Raw genomic sequence first — 16,793 nt, 5'->3', positions numbered from 1 at the left:
GTCCTCGCTTTAAGGTCATTAGTGATTCCAAAAAAGAGGGAAACTGATCGCTGTTGTGATAGAAAAGATTAACGACCACCACTCGGCTACAAAGTCAGCCAGAGAATTTCCAAAGTATTAAATACACGTCCACCTCCACTCGGATCGATATAATTTTGAATTGTTTCCAGTTCGTAACTGTTAGCCTGAGAAACTAATCTAACTTGTTCCATGTTACAGAAGGAAGCAAAAGTCAATGGTTTAGGTTAGGAATATGAGAAAACACTCATAAATTTCACTGTCACTTAATTTCCCCTAGATTTCTTCTATCTTAGTTATCAGTTCTATTATGAAGCAGACTGAGCCCAGAGCGGTCACATTTCCTCTCGTTGGCTCTGACCCGGCCCCCCCGCACATGGCTCAGAGCCACGTAAAGGCTCCACATGCTCCCCTTTCTGCCCTCGAAAGCTCTGTTTGCCAACCACCTGCTGAAGAAAGCATTACAACTTGTCTCATTTGATCAGTCTCTTACAGAGCATTTAAAAACACAAATGATAAAAAAATTAAGGTCTTTTCAAAATAATCTGTGTGTTAAGAAGAAAGCATCTCTCTGTTGAAGGTATTTTATAGTATTTGATGTGAGACCAACATAACATTCATTCTGAAGCATCTTTAGCAAATAAGCACGATACACATTTTAGTGCCCTAATACCATCTAAATCACGTAAGTATCATACTCTGGTTTCTCTTCAGATCGAATAAATCTTTCGCCTTTTACTAAATCACGAAGTATGATGAGGATGGTGAAGACAGCGCCATCCTGCATTCATATAACTCTCTGGCTTGTTTTTTCTGACACCTCACTTCTTCAAGCACGTTCACATTCACAGCCTCTCTTGATCTCAATAACCCAATGATGGAAGAAATTCAGGAAGACAGACTTGTCAAAACATGTGCTTCTAATACAATCCTCTAAAATCACACCGACCTCACATTTTCTGGACTTAAACACTATTCAAGAAGATGGGCTTTTGTCAATCACCACACCTATCCTCTGTAAACCAAGAACACAGGCATCTCTTCTGTTTCCTATGCCGTTTATTAAACCAAACCAAGAAATAATGGTACTTCTGCAAGCAGCCCTGGAATCACAACGCACAGGAACGAAAACAGAAGTCACTTGATGTTTTTCCTTTAAGTATTAGTAAATGAGTAAATAATTTTGGACTATGAAGACTACTTGAATTTATTGCAGACTCCTAAGAATGTTTATTCACATACTTTGAGCTTTTTCCTAATCAGCATGTGCCTTACAAGTCTTTGGAAAATTATCAAGTGCTTCTGAAAGAAGAAATTCACTGATCAGATTATGGATAGCACGACGCTGCGTGTATTTGGCTAAGTGAAACCCTGGGAAGGGAGTAAAAAGGAAACATCAGATCGAGCTATAAATATTTACTTAGTAGAACGTAAATACGTTTTGTCAGGAAAAAAAAAAAAAAATCTGTATTTTACCCATAACACGAGACTGGTCATCTCTGGGAGTGACAAACTCCCTGCATCAGATGAGCAATTTCCAGATCCCAACCCCAAAGTCAAGCCCTGTTCACACGGTCTGCGACCATCTCAGTTCCATGACCTTCTACATGTTTGTTAAAGAGTAACATCAGGAACCACAGTAACCACAATACAGGTTAAAGTTCTGGACTCCTCATTTGCGAGAAAGCAGCCCCATAATCCCACGTGCTCTTGCCGTCTCCAAATGACAAGAGAAGAGGAAAATCAGTGGTGTGGATGTAACTAAACCCTACTGGGTAGAAGGGCAGGTGAGGACAGGACGGTAGCACTTCCTTCGGCTCAACCCCGAGCATGAACGTCACAGGGAAAAGGCGGAGAGCCGAGGAGGAGCAGGGAAGGAGGCCGAAGGGGAACAGGAGGAAGGGCCCAGATGACAAATGAGGAGCAAAAAGAACGGCTGCATCCGAGGACTGCCTAACGTGGGGTCCAGATGACACAGAGTCGTACCGTGCAATACTGCAGCTTTCGGGGCCTGATCTCCCCCAGTGGAGACAGAGGGAGCTGCACCTCTGTGCCCACTTTCCCGCTGGGTACTCATTTCTGCTGGATGGAACTTCACCTTAAAAAACGTGGAGCTCAGGGCGCACCTGGGTGGCTCAGCTGGTTAAGCATCCGACTCTCAGGCCATGACCTCACAGTTCCCAGGATCCAGCCCTGTGTCAGGCTCTGCACTGACAGCATGGAGTCTGCTTGAGGTTCTCGCTCTCCCTCTCTCTCTGCCCCTTCCCTGCACTTGTGTACCCACTGTCTCTCAAAATAAACTTAAAAAAAGAAGTGGGGCTCAACCAAGTTAATGACTCAAGTTCCGTTACGCTAGGCTGCTTTCACTCGTGCGACACAGAACACGCTTTGTAACCACATCACTCAGCAGACCTTACCGCCAGGCCCGGCCCGGGATGCGCCCTTGCTGCCCGCACTTCCAGCCGTGCTTCTGCACCAAGTCCGCCTTGACGGACTACTACTTAATCTAACGCCTAGATGGAACCGATCCAGGAAAGGGGTTAGAGACGACCAAAAATAATGCCTGCTTCCCAAGTGCTATTTTTCATCTGCCAAAATGCCCAGTGTGTTCTAAGTGAAGAGAACACTCTAGAGACTGAGGGCTTTGTGGAAGGGACCCACGCGGCTGTGGAGAACATAATCTGGGCCCAGCGAGTTATCAGGCAGCAGGAAAGTGGCCTCACCTGCACCAGTGCCTCCTTCATGGCGGTCCAGTTGGACACCCGCCAAGCACACTCGAGGACGAGGTAAGGGTTTATGTGCCCTTTGGACTGGCCATACTCCGTCAAGGCTTCCCATTGGTTCAACTCCTTCGAGCACCTAGAAGACAGGGATTCAAGAGCACAAGGTCAGTTACCAACACACTCGCAGACTGAGACAGGGCAGGAGACGAGACATTAAGTCGTTTGTTGCCATTCCACAGAAGAAAACAGAAATTCTCCCCCCAGAGCAAATTTTCCCCCGAGGTGCCCATGGCAGTGAGCCACCCGCTCTCTGAAATAACAGCTCCCCCAGAACACCAAGGGCTGCCCGCCACAACACAGCGGAGAGCTCGGAGAACTGGAAGAAGTTGTTCCTTTCTTCGTAATAAGGCCATAGCGAAAGCAGCGAAGTCCCCTTTTAAAAACACACGAGGAAATTTCAGAGACTTTTTTTACTGGATCTCTTCACAGACTCCTGAATGCATCAAGCACGCTGGCGTACCGAATCCAGTGGTCCTCCCAAAGCTGGTACTCTGGGAAGATAGCAGGGGACGCGTTACTCCTCTCATGCTCCTTCTTGGCTTTGTCCATTGCCTTCTCGTAGGATTCTTGTGCCTGGAGAAGTTAATCATGCTCTCAATTATTTAGGACAACCTGGATCTCAGGCCTGGGGGTGCCCTAAGCTCTTCTCTAAGATCACTGCCACCCGAGAGGCTCTACGTGCACAGGGAACAGGGACGGCCCCCGTACCTCCCGCCCCCTCGCCCGTCACAACAGACAGTGTAGAGACCGCCGAGCCCCAGGATGAATCTCTCTGTCCCTCAGTGAGGACAGCAGAGCCCAAAGCTCGTGCCTGTTCTGGAGATTCTGCGGCTCAGTGTCCTACACAAGGCTGAGAGCCATATCCTGGGACAGCGGCCCAGGCTACATACAAAGGACAAACACGAGGATTAAGATTTCAACACTGAATGTAATCTACCTGCCACTTCCAACAGGACCACTGACTGCAGATAAAAAGCATCCACGTTAGCAACTAACGGTAAAGGATCGTGGACTGAGTTTCAAAAATGTTCGTGTCACGTACGTGTGTTTCTCTTCAACTGAGATTTCAATCAGAAGGCCTTTCTACGCAGGGTAAATGTTTCAAATAAACACGTGAACTTATTTAACGTGAACTCTGACTTGACAATGTTAGAAACCACCTCTCCTCCTCCATGCGGCTCGGCCGGCTCATTGGACACTGGGCGGTGGCTACCTGCTCAAAGAATCCGTGCTGCTCGTAAGCAATGGCAGTCGCCGTCTCTGAATACTTGCAACGCTTCTGCCACAAACCAGCCCACATATCTTCCTCTTGTAACAGAGAGTACAGTTCAGCCAGGGAGTCCAGGATCTCCTGAAAACAGAGCATGGTTTCTTGAGTGCTCCCGATAAAAACCTTTCCTCTTCCTCCCAATAAAGCGACGTCACTGGGCTGTAACTTAAAATCACTCGGGAGAGGCTTACTGAAACCGTGAGGCCCCAGGCCAGGAAGACGGGACCCAGAAGACAAGGTGGGCCTCACCTGCTGGGGTGGAGTTATGCTCTCCTGCTCATAAAATTCCGTGGTTTGCTTCGGCTTAATCTGCAGACTCAGACCTTTCTCAAAAGCCTGGTGCTCCAGCATTAACGTGGACCGGAACCAGAGGTTGTGTGTCTTCCCCAAATACTTCAGAACGCAGGGCCTGATGGGAATTGGGGGGACACACTGGGACATGGCCTCGACGAAGCAGTTCAGCGCGCTGGGCTGACAATCCCGCTGCACCTGGTGGCTGCCGCTGCACAGGAACGGGCTGATCTCACCAGCCAGAGCCTACAAGCGAAGCACACGTGAACTGAGGTCTTCGCTCTCTTACACAGCATCTGACAACATTTGGGGAGGATTCACCATTAGCGAATGGGGCGTGGTTGCCTCATCCTTTGAAACTGAGCCAAGATTGTTTTCTTTCACCAAGATTTATCAACACCGAAAACCACATCTTCCAAAACAGGATGTTAAGACAGACTCACGTGCTGCTGTCTGTCGGACAGGATTTTCCACAATCTGGGAAAAAGCTGGACCCACGTCTTTTCTGCCAGCGTGGTGGAAATGTGACAGAGCTGGACAAAAGCGCTGAGCAGTGCTCCCGTCTACGGAAAGAACGAAGGTCCATGTAACCACGCAGGGGGTCTCATGTCCACGCTCAAGATACTGCTATCTCTGCTGTCTCATGCTTTATCAGACACTTATCCACTGTCAAATTTTCAAAGATCAAGCGTCATAGCAGAGCATAAACACAGATTCTGAGCATGAGGAACCCATGGGTGCTTAGGAGTCAGTGACGTGCCTACATATGTTTAACTTCTTTTAAACGTTTATTATTGAGAGAGTGAGCATGCACACGTGGGGAGAGAAGCAGAGACAAGGAGACAAGATCCAAAGCAGGCTCTAGGCTCTGAACTGACAGCTTGATATAGGGGCTCAAACTCATGAACCATGAGATCATGACCTGAGTGGAAGGCAAATGCTTAACCGACTGAGCCACCCAGGCGCCTCTACATTTTTTGACTTTTAGGGCATTTTCTAACTTTTAAGGGCATTTTCTAACATGGTTCCACCACGTCCAAGAAGTATAAACGCAATGCTGACACAGATGTGTTAACAAGAGGCACAGGGACTCCATCAAAGCTGGAAACATGAAAGAGGAAAAGAGGAGGAGCACATGCATAGAAGGGAAGTTCTTGGCCAAAGAGTACAATTCTGCAGAACAGATCAAGAACTGAAGATCCAGAGTGTCTGCAGCTGACGGCCGGTGAGACGGAAAGAGCCAGGGTCAGGAACTAAAAGCCCGGATGGTGAATCAAATCCACAGATGCCTCTGACTTTGTCCACAGCTTTGCTGGTTTTCAAAGTCTGAATCGGCTGCCGATATTTCCTACAAACAGGCAGGTTTCAAGCCTGCTGGAAGCCCACTGGGCCCATGGGGCACACCTCCCCACAGAGACAGGGCTTCAGGGACACATGCATCATGACCAGGCTCTCCTTTCTCCAACAGCAAACCGAGGAAGGGAAATCACCCTCATGTCCACATCTACTAAAAATGCAGAAAGCAAAGCTACGAACATTTCAAGGAACATGGGTGAAAACATTTAATAAGTGAAGAATGCTCCGGTTTGGTACTCGGGCTGCCCCGTGAGGCAGACGGAGATGAAACGACCACGGAGGACCTCGGTGGCTGCCCCCTCCTCCCCGGCCTCGGGGGCCTCCTGCCTCCAAGTCAATCTAGCAGAGACCGGAGCGCTGAAGGGCCACAGGTGTTCACACACCTGCTGCTCATCTCGAGCCATGAGTCGGGGATTCCGCAGGTCCCCGGCCTGTACTCATTCACACACTGTCACGGAGAGGCTGTGGTGGCTCTGCCAACGCCAAGGAGAACAGGAGGGGACATTGGCGTCAACACATTTCTCACAGGGAGGAAGATGGCCAATTCTGGGACAAGACGCCCAGGGCAGAGAAGAGGGCAGGAGCGCCTGGTTCCATGAAGGACCCGACCCATTCACGTGCCTCCTCGTCCCTCTGGACTTAGAAACAAACTGTCTGGAGGCACCGACTGGCCCCTGACCACTTCACGGGTGGAGGGGCCTCGGGAAGGAAAATGTCAAGGTCAAATAGACTTATAAATGCAGTGACTTATAACCCCACCTTGCTCTACAAAAACCAGAAATATGAAAAGTAACTTCCATAAACACGTGATAAAATAACATGAACGCCACTCCGACTTCTGCAGCCTCCTGGTGGCTTTCACTGTTCTCCACAGCACTCACCAGCCCACACAGCCACACCGATTTTACCTCTGTTTATTATTTCCCCCAGTAGAACAGGAGCCCCACGGGGCTGGTACTCTTGTCTGTTTCAACTGCTAAAATGTACTCTGCTAAAATGTAAACTGTAAAATGTACACGAACTGCTAAAATGTACTCTGATCTTTCACAATGAGCTGATCATTAAACTTATGCCAAAGCAACCAATGAGTCAGTATCTACATGGTGACTTATCATGGCGACTGTCAGCCAAGAAAGGCCTTTGGGTTTGGGGGCACTGACCCACCACCCTTCTTTGCAGCAGAAATGACAGGAGGGACAGGGGCCTATTAAGTCTTCAGTTGTGAACAAAAGTGTGTCATCTACATGTAAGAATGCTCTGCTTCCGTTCTGTGCACAAGAAGATGAAGTGTTATGTTTATCCACACATAAACACAATGATCACTCAGATGCAAATTAAAGTTTGATTTAAAGCACAAAAATACAGAATGGGTTACCAGAGAATTTTAAATGTACAAATTATCTGTGACAAGTAGTTTGTTTCTAGTTTTTTTCACCTAGGTCTTGATTTGAACAGAATCATCGCTGTTTCTTTGTAACACTCTTCAAAAACAACTTGGTGTATTGGCCTTAACCAATTCTTGTAGTCTTTAAAAATCATCACTTCTGTAATTAACCTAAGAGTCTGAGGAAGTCAAAAAGCTTCTAGCTGGCTATATCCCAAAACAGATGCATTTGGGGGCGCCTGGGTGGCTCAGTCGGTTGAGGGTCCGAGTCTTTAATTTCGGCTCAGGTCATGAGATCGATGGAACCCCATGTAGGGTTCTGTGCTGACCCAGAGCCTGCTTGGGATTCTTTCTCTCCCTGTCTCTCTCTGCATCTCCCCAACTTGTGCTTTCTCTCAAAAAAACCCAGAAAACAAAAAACAAAAGGTGCGTCTGGAGGACCTCTCCCTACAAAGTGAACTTCATTTACCATGTTAACCTATTCACATTTTCTTTTTATTGCATTTGAAAAATAATTCAGCAGTGTCTCATCTTATATTTTTAGTAAACAATTTCATCCTTTCTTTCAAGGGACAGCAGTGGGAAAATTATTTTCTCCCACAAGATACTCTAATTCCTTCCTCAAATCTTTACACAGAATATCCACTTTGGTCTCACAGAATTACGAGAGCGTCAACTGAGAAAAGTGAGAAAATACGCCTAATTTGTAGAAGAAAACTTCACACTGCCGTGGGGTAATCCTGCTCTAGGATTCAAAATATTCAGGGGAGTAGACCACCACCGTCCCTCGGAAGCCACACAGACCTTCACCTCCCGGAGAGTGTCAAGGAATTTGTCGTGTCTGTTGGTTAACATGTGCAGTTGGTTCCCGATGTCCTTTTCAGAAAGCTCTTTGGTTTTGGGCGTGCTGGTCTGGTCTCCCGGGGCCAGCTCAATGTCAATCTCCACGTCCTGTGAAACACAACACAAACAGGCAAAAACAAAAAGTCAGACAGAGAAAGCCCAGTAAACAGCTCTTGCAAACTCCTTGTTACAGTTTTGGCAAGTAAAATTCTAGGCAGGTTCCCAGAATTTTAAAACTATGTAAATCCTTTGAGCTCTAAAATCAACATAGCAGATGGACTAGATCAGACTTCTCTCTAAATGACACTATGGAAAGATCACGGTTTTGCTCTTCTATTTGGATTGTGGAAAGCAAAATGAAAAAGTGCAAATTCTAAACAGTAAAAATAACAATGATCAGGAATTACAGCCTATCATTCCTCAAAATGCAGTATAGCTGCCTCGCTCATTCAGATTAAGAATATGGTCAGGGTCACTGCACACAACCTGTTGGCACAATGTTTTACATGACTCATTCCCAAAAAGAAATAAACCCTTTCTGTCTGAAGCCTCTGAGAAGTCACAGCCAAAATTCAGTCATCAAGCAAGCCTCTGAGTTATCAACCATTTGGTATGTGCCCCTGAAAAAGCACAACAATGACTTCCAAGTTGGCAATTTACTTCATACAGGAGAGTAACAGGAAGGAAAGATCGTATCACTAGATCATCTAGTGTTCAGCAACAGAAGGAGATTTTAAATTCTTATTTGATAATAGAATGAGTAGATATCCCACATACAGGAGTGGCATCAGACTATCCTTTCAGAGCAAAAAGGGTGCCTCCTTTTGCAATCCTGGGTGGCTTCTTCTAAAACCCAGCACTCCGGGGAAAGACTGAGCTTCCAAGAGCAAACAACCTAAAGGAGACCCAAGTTTAAAGGTCTATGCCTGGAGTAGTGGCGGCTACTCCTCATGGAGCACTGAGGGCCATCGGGACGAAGACCTCAGCCTTGCTAGGCAGTTCTGGGCTCCAGGGCTGCCCCCACCAGGACGAGGTGGAGACTTGGGAGGTTCACAGCAGGCTGCTGGTAGAACCTGCTGGAGCCCTGGGAGGTTAACACAACATGGCTTCTTCTCACTTGGGAGAGAAAAATCACCGAACAGTAGAATAACCTGTACTAAGCAAGACTAGCTCACAATAAAGTGATCTATCTCGAAATTAAATGGCAGTACGAGATGCTTATCAATTTAACCTGTCTATCAACAGATGAATGGATAAAGATGTGGTGTAAGTACAATGGAGTATTATTCAGCCATAAAAAGGAAAGAAATCTTGCCATTTGCAACAACATGGATGGATCTTGAAGGCATTCTGCTAAGTGAAAGAAGTCAGACAATGACAAAAACCGCATGTTCTCACCTATATGTGGAATCTTACAAAAAAAAAAAAATCTTACGGAGAACAGACTGGTGCTTGCCAGAGGCAGCAGGATTAGGAGAGGGCAAATAGGCCAAGGGGGGGCCAAAAGGTATAAACTTCCAGTTATAAGTCAGTCATGGGGATGCAATCAATGTATAGCATGGTGACTATGGGTAATGCTACTGTATTGCATATCTGGAAGTTTCCAGGAGAGTAAATGTTAGAAGCTCTCATTAGAAACAAAAATCCGGTAACTGCGTGGTGACACATGTTAACTAGAGGTATCCTGGTGATCATTTAGTAATATATACAAATATTGGATCGTTACATCGGACACTTGAAACTAACATAATGTTGTATGTCAGTTACACCTCGATAATAAAAAAAAAAGAAACATCTAACTGAACAGAGGTACCACATCCAGAACTTTCAGGTAGAGACAGGTTTTAATGCACTGCTCTTGCCCTCCCAACCCCCCCCCCAAAATCTAAGGCTGATATCAAATTCGTCCACAGAAATGGGAATTCTGCTGTGAAAAGGGAGGGACCACACAATCTGGAGCATTACTTCCTCTTTGGACTCGCTGTTCTCTCGCTCCCGAGGCTCCTGCTTGACATGTGTGACCATGGCGAAGGCCGCTCGGTCGTGGCTGTCGGCCAGGTTGATGACATTGGTGATGGACGGGAGCATGGCTCCTTGGCAGCTGGTACCAATGGGAGTGCTCTTCTCACACACCGCCAGAAGCAGCTGAAAAGGATTTATGAAAAGAAGACAAACCTAGAACATTAGCCTGGCATTTGGGGTGCAGGGACCCATGGCTGACACCTAGTTCTCACGACTGGCACACATAGGGTGTTGACTCGTGAGCCCACGGCTCTGCTTCTCCCCAGCTCAGTCAGACAAAGGGTCTGAACTTTTCCTCCAGACACCCCTCACTCGGCACCTCTGACTCAGGGTCTAAGCAGAAATTCAGTATCTTTCTCCCCTACCAGATGGGCTTCCTCCTGCTATCAACTCCTGCCCAGACTAAGTTCCTAACTCATGGACTTCCTCTTCCCAAATCGTCTCCTCACACACAGCTGACTCAGTGCTCTTCTCCCTGTGGCCCCCAGTGGCTTCCATGGCCGCCAGGGGACAGTGCAAGCTACTCGGCATGGCTCACGAGCACATCCCTGACGTAACACTCGTACCCACCCCCAATACTTCCATGACTATTCCCCACATCCCAATACGCTTTGCCACCTGGTCTTTGCCTCTTGACCTGGATGCCCCCCAAACTAAGCCACTCTTGCCCCTGCCCCGGTGGAGCTGAAGTATCATGGGGAAGGACAAGCCCAACATCAACCCGTAAACAGACACATAATAACAAACAGAAACAGAAAACAACGACAACAACCAAAAACCCAAAACCAAACCAAAAAAGATACATACTCACTGTAAGAACAGAGCCAAGAAACAGGGAGACCAACAGAACAAATGGGTGCCCCTTTTAGCTTAGGTGTTAAGAATGTGGCATGTCTGAGAACACAAAAGGCCAGTAGGGCTGGAGACCACCGAGGGAGGAGGGAGACAGGGAGGTCAGTATCGGGCTGGAGAGAGGAAAGGGTCTGGTCACATGGGGGCTGGAAAGACGTGTCCTGGAGGCTGGATTTTGTGCCAAGTATAAAGGCAAGGAGTGACACACACAATCAGCATTATTAAGGACAATTTTGCAACAATAACAAAACTAGGGTGGTGAGCAATGATGGTGGCCCCAAGAGGGCAGAAGAAGAAAAAAGGGTGAGAAGCAGGTGGCCCTGAACTGGTAACCCCTGGCGACGGACCAGATGCACAAGACAAACGAGGCAAGGAATGGCAGATCCCCAGCTTGTGCCCCTAAAGAGGATTCCACAATCTTCTATCTCATTAGGCAAAGTAATTTGGTAACCTTCTAGCTTCCTTTGTAAACAAGCAGACTAGAATTATCTGCATAGCATCGATAACCGATGGGAAACTAGGCTGCCTGGTGTAGTAAGCAGATAACTAAGCCAATGAAAGGCAGCAGATATGAACGAGAAACAAGAAAACAGAACTCTCCCCACAATCCTGTTAGAAACATCTGACCATCCACTGAATCGGTCTGACCATTTCACACAGGCCTCTGTCACTGGCATGCTGGCCCCTCACACTAGGGGATCAAAGTCTGTGGCTTTGTCAGGCTGGTCTGGCCTGGCTGCTCTACCTTCCTGCTCTAAGAATGATGAGACGTGACACAGCACATTAAATCTTCAAGGGCACATAGACAGAATTTACAATTTTCACACTTGAGGAAAAACAAACCTCTGGCTACACACTAAAGAACACTATTCAATTTTCTAGGAGCTTAAAACCACCCCTAAAAAAACCCCTCGAGCTGAAAACAAAGCTTTAAAAGGCTTTTTTTTTCTTCCTGGAAGAGAGGACAGCAGTTTATGGTGGAGGTTTCTAATTCATCTCAGACAATGTTGATGCCTCCTGCTTCAGTGCCCTGCCAGGGACGGCGAGCTGAGCCCGTCCTACCTCAATGCACTGCTTAATCCAGAAGTGGTTCCCCATGGCTTCCCAATTCTGGGAACAGGTAACGTAAAGCAGGCGCTCGTATACCCGACGTTTCATAGAGTTGTCAAAAACCTCGAAAAACTTTGCCCTGATGAGAGGCTGGGCGCAACGCAGCCCGGAGAGGAAGGCTGGCTCGAGTTTCGCAGTCAGCTCACTGCCAGACAGCGTCTCATCCCTGAAATGGAAAGAGGAACACGGGGTGGAAGAGCTACACCAGAGGGGGACTCCGCAAGCCGGAAGCCCAAAGGCAGAAAACAAGCGGGCGAGAACGCTCCTAAATGCCGCTACGAAAGCCGAGAGTGGATCATGAATTACCATAGGCCGACGCAGCATTTGAGCAAAAGGTGCGTTAATGGCACAAAAATATGTTCTGGGATTAAGTGTAGGTATGTTTAAAATTTAACTATCGTGAAGAGATTCAACGTTACGTAGGTTAATTAAAGAACATACTGTAGACACATACGCGCAATGTTTGGTTAACCGCTGTCATTACCTGTAGACATAGTTAACGAGGTCTAAAAACTGGGCATTTAATTCAAGGTCTTCCGGAAAGCGTTTTTCTATGTAGGCCATCATTTTCACAAGCAAAATGGACTTCTCCCGGAGTGTAGGTGTCTGTATGAATTGGGTTTTTTTTTAAAAGAAAAGGTCAATTACGTCTATTTGAGAAAAGATACATTCAAAAGCATTTCAGCCATCTGCTTTATTTTTTAAGCTCCTAAAATTTTGTCAAGTAAAGTAAGACAAGTTCATTTCTAAATGGAAAGAGCCCGCCTCTGGCTGTCTGCAAATCCTTAAAATCAAGACAGCTGCCAATCTGATTTTCCTAGGGGCTGCAGCTCACTTTGGAGAGAAAGTAATTGAATTATCAAACAAATCAGAAGTTTGCAATCACCTTACTAAATTCAGTAACAGTCCCATATCGTTAATTTTTTGGATGCTTACCTTTAGCACCACAAAGACTAAGAAATAAGATTCATTTAACATCTTAATACAAATACACATTAAAAAGAGTGAGCAGTCACCTTGAGCATCTATTTAAAATCTGTTAAGTGCCATGAGAGAAATCCATCTTAAGAAAAAATCCTGCGAATGCCAACATGGGAAAAAGCGTTTTGCCGGAGAAGCGTGAGGAGAAGAGCTGAGCAGGCCATGCTTGGACTTCTGCCTGCACAGCAGCAGGTGCCTGACCTGAGCACAGCCCTCTCGCTGCTCACCTGACTGGCTGCCATCGGGGAACTGTTTTTCACCCACTCTTCCACGATTTTCACTACAGCCCGGAGGATTTTGGCATCCGGCGACTTTTCAATGAGGGAGGTCAGGATGGCCTGAATGAAGTTCTTCCTCATCTCCATGCTCATGACGGCCAGGCGCGTTTTCACCAGCTCCAGACTCAGCATCACCAGCTCTCCTGTTCCTGCTTGTGCAGAGAAAAGGGGAGCACCCCAACAATCCACATGATGCATGATGTGGCACATCAGATTCTGTCCCACCCTGCCCCCCACATACTCTCCTGCAAGAGGGGCCTCATAAGCGCCTCCGCACAGGCAAGGGGACGATGGAGCGGATGGACCAGTGCTGGACACCCAGACACAGGCAGTCCTCAAGCCACGTTCACAGCACTTCTGCTCCGATGGGCCTCTAGCAGTGGTGCCAACTCTGGGCACGCGTGGCCCCGCCCCCGCAACCAACAACTTTATCCCTCAGGATCCTGGGGCCCACTGCTCGGGCCCAGAACCTGCAATTTCATTTTTCATAAGGCATAAAGCTCTGATTATGCATTTGGTTTTATGGCAAAACCACTGGATAGCTCTCACTTAGCAGTGAATGCCCCACATAAATATCCAGCCCACTTAAAAATGTCATCCCTACATTCATAAATTTGGAATGTAATTCATGAAAAAAAAAAAATTTAATGTGAGCGAGCACACGAGCAGGGGAGGGGCAGAGAGAAAGAGGGAGACACAGAATCTGAAGCAGGCTCCAGGCTCTGAGCCATCAGCACAGAGCCCAACGCGGGGCTCGAACTCACAGACTGTGAGATCATGACCTGAGCCAAAGTCAGAGGCTTAACCGACTGAGCCACCCAAGTGCCCCTGGAATGTAATTCATTTTAAAAACGAGTCTCACTTTGGTTTTATATGAAACGCTCACAACTTCTTTTTTGAAAGCAAACGGAGAGCGGACTGCACAAAAAAACCAGGAATTCACGTTGGTTTCAGAATTCAATCACACAGCAGCACCCTTTTGGTGTTCCATGAAGTCTGAGAAAAAAACGTGGGGGCCCTGGTTGTCACCTGAGGTAGCTTCTGTGCTGCCCGACGCTGCCTGTGGGTTCAGGTGCTCTCGGACCATCTTCTGCAGGGAGCGCATGAAGACCGAGATGAGCCGGTCGATGTAGCTCGGGTTGTTGCTGCAGGCGGACTTGAGGATCATAAGGGTCCCTAAGAGGTAGAAATCGGTGTGTTCGGTTTTAAGAAAAGTTTTTTTTAAAACTCAGTAATCAACAAAAATGGGCTATTTAAAACATTTTAAAGTGTACTGAATAAAAATGTGTTGTTTCTGACCAAGTATGGATAAACCCCAAGTGTCAACATTAGAAGCTTTTGTCCACACACACTACACTCTGGAGCACCGCATTTTCACTCCCAATTCTGAATTCACGATCCACACCAAGCAAGGGAGCCGATTTTTATGCTTTGGTAGATACACGTTCGTACCTTCAGTTCTGGCTTTTATCCTTGTTATAGCAAACCACCCTAAGTGACATTTATTGTCCCATGATAAGTTTGGGCAAAAAAAAAAAAAAAAAAAAAGAGGGGTGCCTGGGTGGCACCCCCGGGTTAAGCATCTGACTTTGGCTCAGGTCATGATCTTGCGGTTTGTGAGTTTGAGCCCCGCGTTGGGCTCTGTGCTGACAGCTCAGAGCCTGGAGTCTGCTTCAGATCCTATGTCTCCCTCCTTCTCTGCCCCTCCACTGCTTGCATTCTCGCACTCTCGAATATAAAAAAAATTGACATTAAAAAAAATTGAAAAAGAAAATAGAACAAGAAAAAAAAAGAAAATCCTTAAAAACAAATCTAGACTATTTGGACATGACAAATATTTTAGAATTCAATTTGTACCCCATTCTGAAAAACTGAGTAAGATGAGTAAAAATCCAGTAAAAGTCAACAAAACTAACATCAGAGCATGAACACTGAGTATGTGCAAAAAACGTAATCTTTCCTGACATTTTTTAGGAACATCCTGACCCTGACCTACACATGAAATTTTAAATTTCTATTCACGGTTCCCATTATAGACCAGTATAAGGGTATTCATTTGCCATTGATGGGTGCAATCATCACAGATTTGGACAATTTTAGGCTTGCTTTGTTAAAAGGCTGAGTCTCAGGAGACAGGTGACGCTTGGTGATGATGAGTCAGTAACTGAGCCCTGGGTCTAGGGCAGGGAGACTGGTGTGACAAGACTCCAGGCACTAGCCCCAGTGCTGCCCCCGGCCTGCTGTCACCCCCACAAAGGAGGGAGGCAGGGCCAACGGTGGTCAGCTCTTCAGAGTCCTCCAGAGAATTAAGAAGACATTCAAACTCTGGAAGCCAGGCTGCGAAGCAGGATCTACTACATGATCCGCCTTGACAAAAGTCACAAAAGGATTCCTCAACCATCTGAATCCACCCGGTTCCAGAATAGAGCTGGCAAGCTTGAATACTAAGGGATACAATTTTAGATAAATTTATCTGGTTCCCAAATTTCAGACAGCAAGTAGCAAGGGTCTGGAGAGCAAGAAACTCATTCAGATGTAACGTATTCAGTTTGCAGATTCAGATGCAAGTGTGTGCATGATAAAAGCTACCTATGTGTTTACATACAAGTACACAGAAAAAAAGACACACATCAAGACGTTAATAGTGAATATTTACTAAGCAAAGAGACTTTTAGTTTTCCTTCTTTTGTATTTTCAAAATTTCATACAATGACTAAGTTAAAAAAGCATTTTTAAACTGCTAACCCTAAGTCCGTGACTTTCACAAAAAGCAGAGTAAAGTAGCTACGCATTTGACTTCTGAGTATCTGGAGGCCCAAGTCGTCCGGCTGCCCCGATTACCTGAAAAACCAACTCTTGTCTCACCTGGGGCAGCCAGAGCCTCACCACGTAGACAGGGACTAGTTCTCGTCTTGGGAGTGGCTTCAACACGGGTGAAGCCCGTGAAAGGCAGCAATTACACATCTGTGCACACTGCTTTAGCAGCGGCTCCGTGTGTGACGTGAAGCCGGGGTAGCTCCCCCACAGCCCAATCCTGCACCTGAGGCTGGGGCAGGAGGAACCGAGGGAACACAGACATTGGTTGGGTGGAGGCCATTTCCCTCAAAGACCACAGGGGACTGGGGCCTCACGTGTACCAGTCCACACACGACACCCTCAGCGCATGTCAGCTCAAAGCTCCAGCTGACATCCTGAGCCTTTCCAAGAAGGAAAGCTCGTCCAGAGAGCACAGAGACCGACGCCAAAAGGAACCCCTGCTACAGAAAATCTAAATCGGACCCAAACTCACCGAAAAGCTGGGAGGGATTCGCATTGGTGGCCTTCTCATAGTTGGTGAGTCCTTCATAGATCACCTTTCCGACGGCCGCATAGAGGCACTCCAGCTCTTCGTACTTGGAGGCCACACTGGAAGTGCCTGAAACAGAAGCGAGAACCTGGGCCCTACGGTTTAGGTTCTCAGGCCCATCAGGGCACCGGGACATTGACCTTCCTCACACTAGGTCTGGAGCCTTAGTTATCTTGGGATGTGGGACAACTGGCATGGGTGCTTCTCTCACACTGCAGGACTTGTGGCGCTCATCTCTGAGAGGATTCCGACTTTACAG

At 46.9% G+C, this 16,793-nt stretch overlaps 1 protein-coding gene across 19 annotated transcripts in view; it reads right to left on the bottom strand.

The window, feature by feature from the left end:
• The window catches only part of LOC123589380 (transformation/transcription domain associated protein), a 112,032-nt gene that overhangs the window by 28,301 nt on the left and 66,938 nt on the right, over positions 1–16,793 (bottom strand). For 15 of the 19 annotated variants that reach the window (XM_045461399.1, XM_045461397.1, XM_045461409.1 and 12 more), the window contains 12 exons: positions 16,478–16,603; positions 14,218–14,364; positions 13,138–13,340; positions 12,414–12,535; positions 11,882–12,095; positions 9,911–10,090; positions 7,907–8,053; positions 4,806–4,925; positions 4,321–4,608; positions 4,015–4,152; positions 3,262–3,374; positions 2,742–2,877 (listed from right to left, as the gene is read on the bottom strand). In XM_045461399.1, the coding sequence (XP_045317355.1) occupies positions 2,742–2,877; positions 3,262–3,374; positions 4,015–4,152; positions 4,321–4,608; positions 4,806–4,925; positions 7,907–8,053; positions 9,911–10,090; positions 11,882–12,095; positions 12,414–12,535; positions 13,138–13,340; positions 14,218–14,364; positions 16,478–16,603 (1,934 nt within the window). The remainder of the gene's footprint in view (positions 1–2,741; positions 2,878–3,261; positions 3,375–4,014; positions 4,153–4,320; positions 4,609–4,805; positions 4,926–7,906; positions 8,054–9,910; positions 10,091–11,881; positions 12,096–12,413; positions 12,536–13,137; positions 13,341–14,217; positions 14,365–16,477; positions 16,604–16,793) is intronic. The other 4 variants (XM_045461403.1, XM_045461408.1, XM_045461411.1 and 1 more) reach the window with 1 other exon arrangement.

The sequence above is a fragment of the Leopardus geoffroyi genome, chromosome E3 (assembly GCF_018350155.1).
Source record: "Leopardus geoffroyi isolate Oge1 chromosome E3, O.geoffroyi_Oge1_pat1.0, whole genome shotgun sequence".
Taxonomy (NCBI): Eukaryota; Metazoa; Chordata; class Mammalia; order Carnivora; family Felidae; genus Leopardus; species Leopardus geoffroyi.
Note: the sequence above shows the minus strand (reverse complement) of the source record. Positions and strands in the feature narration are given on the sequence as shown.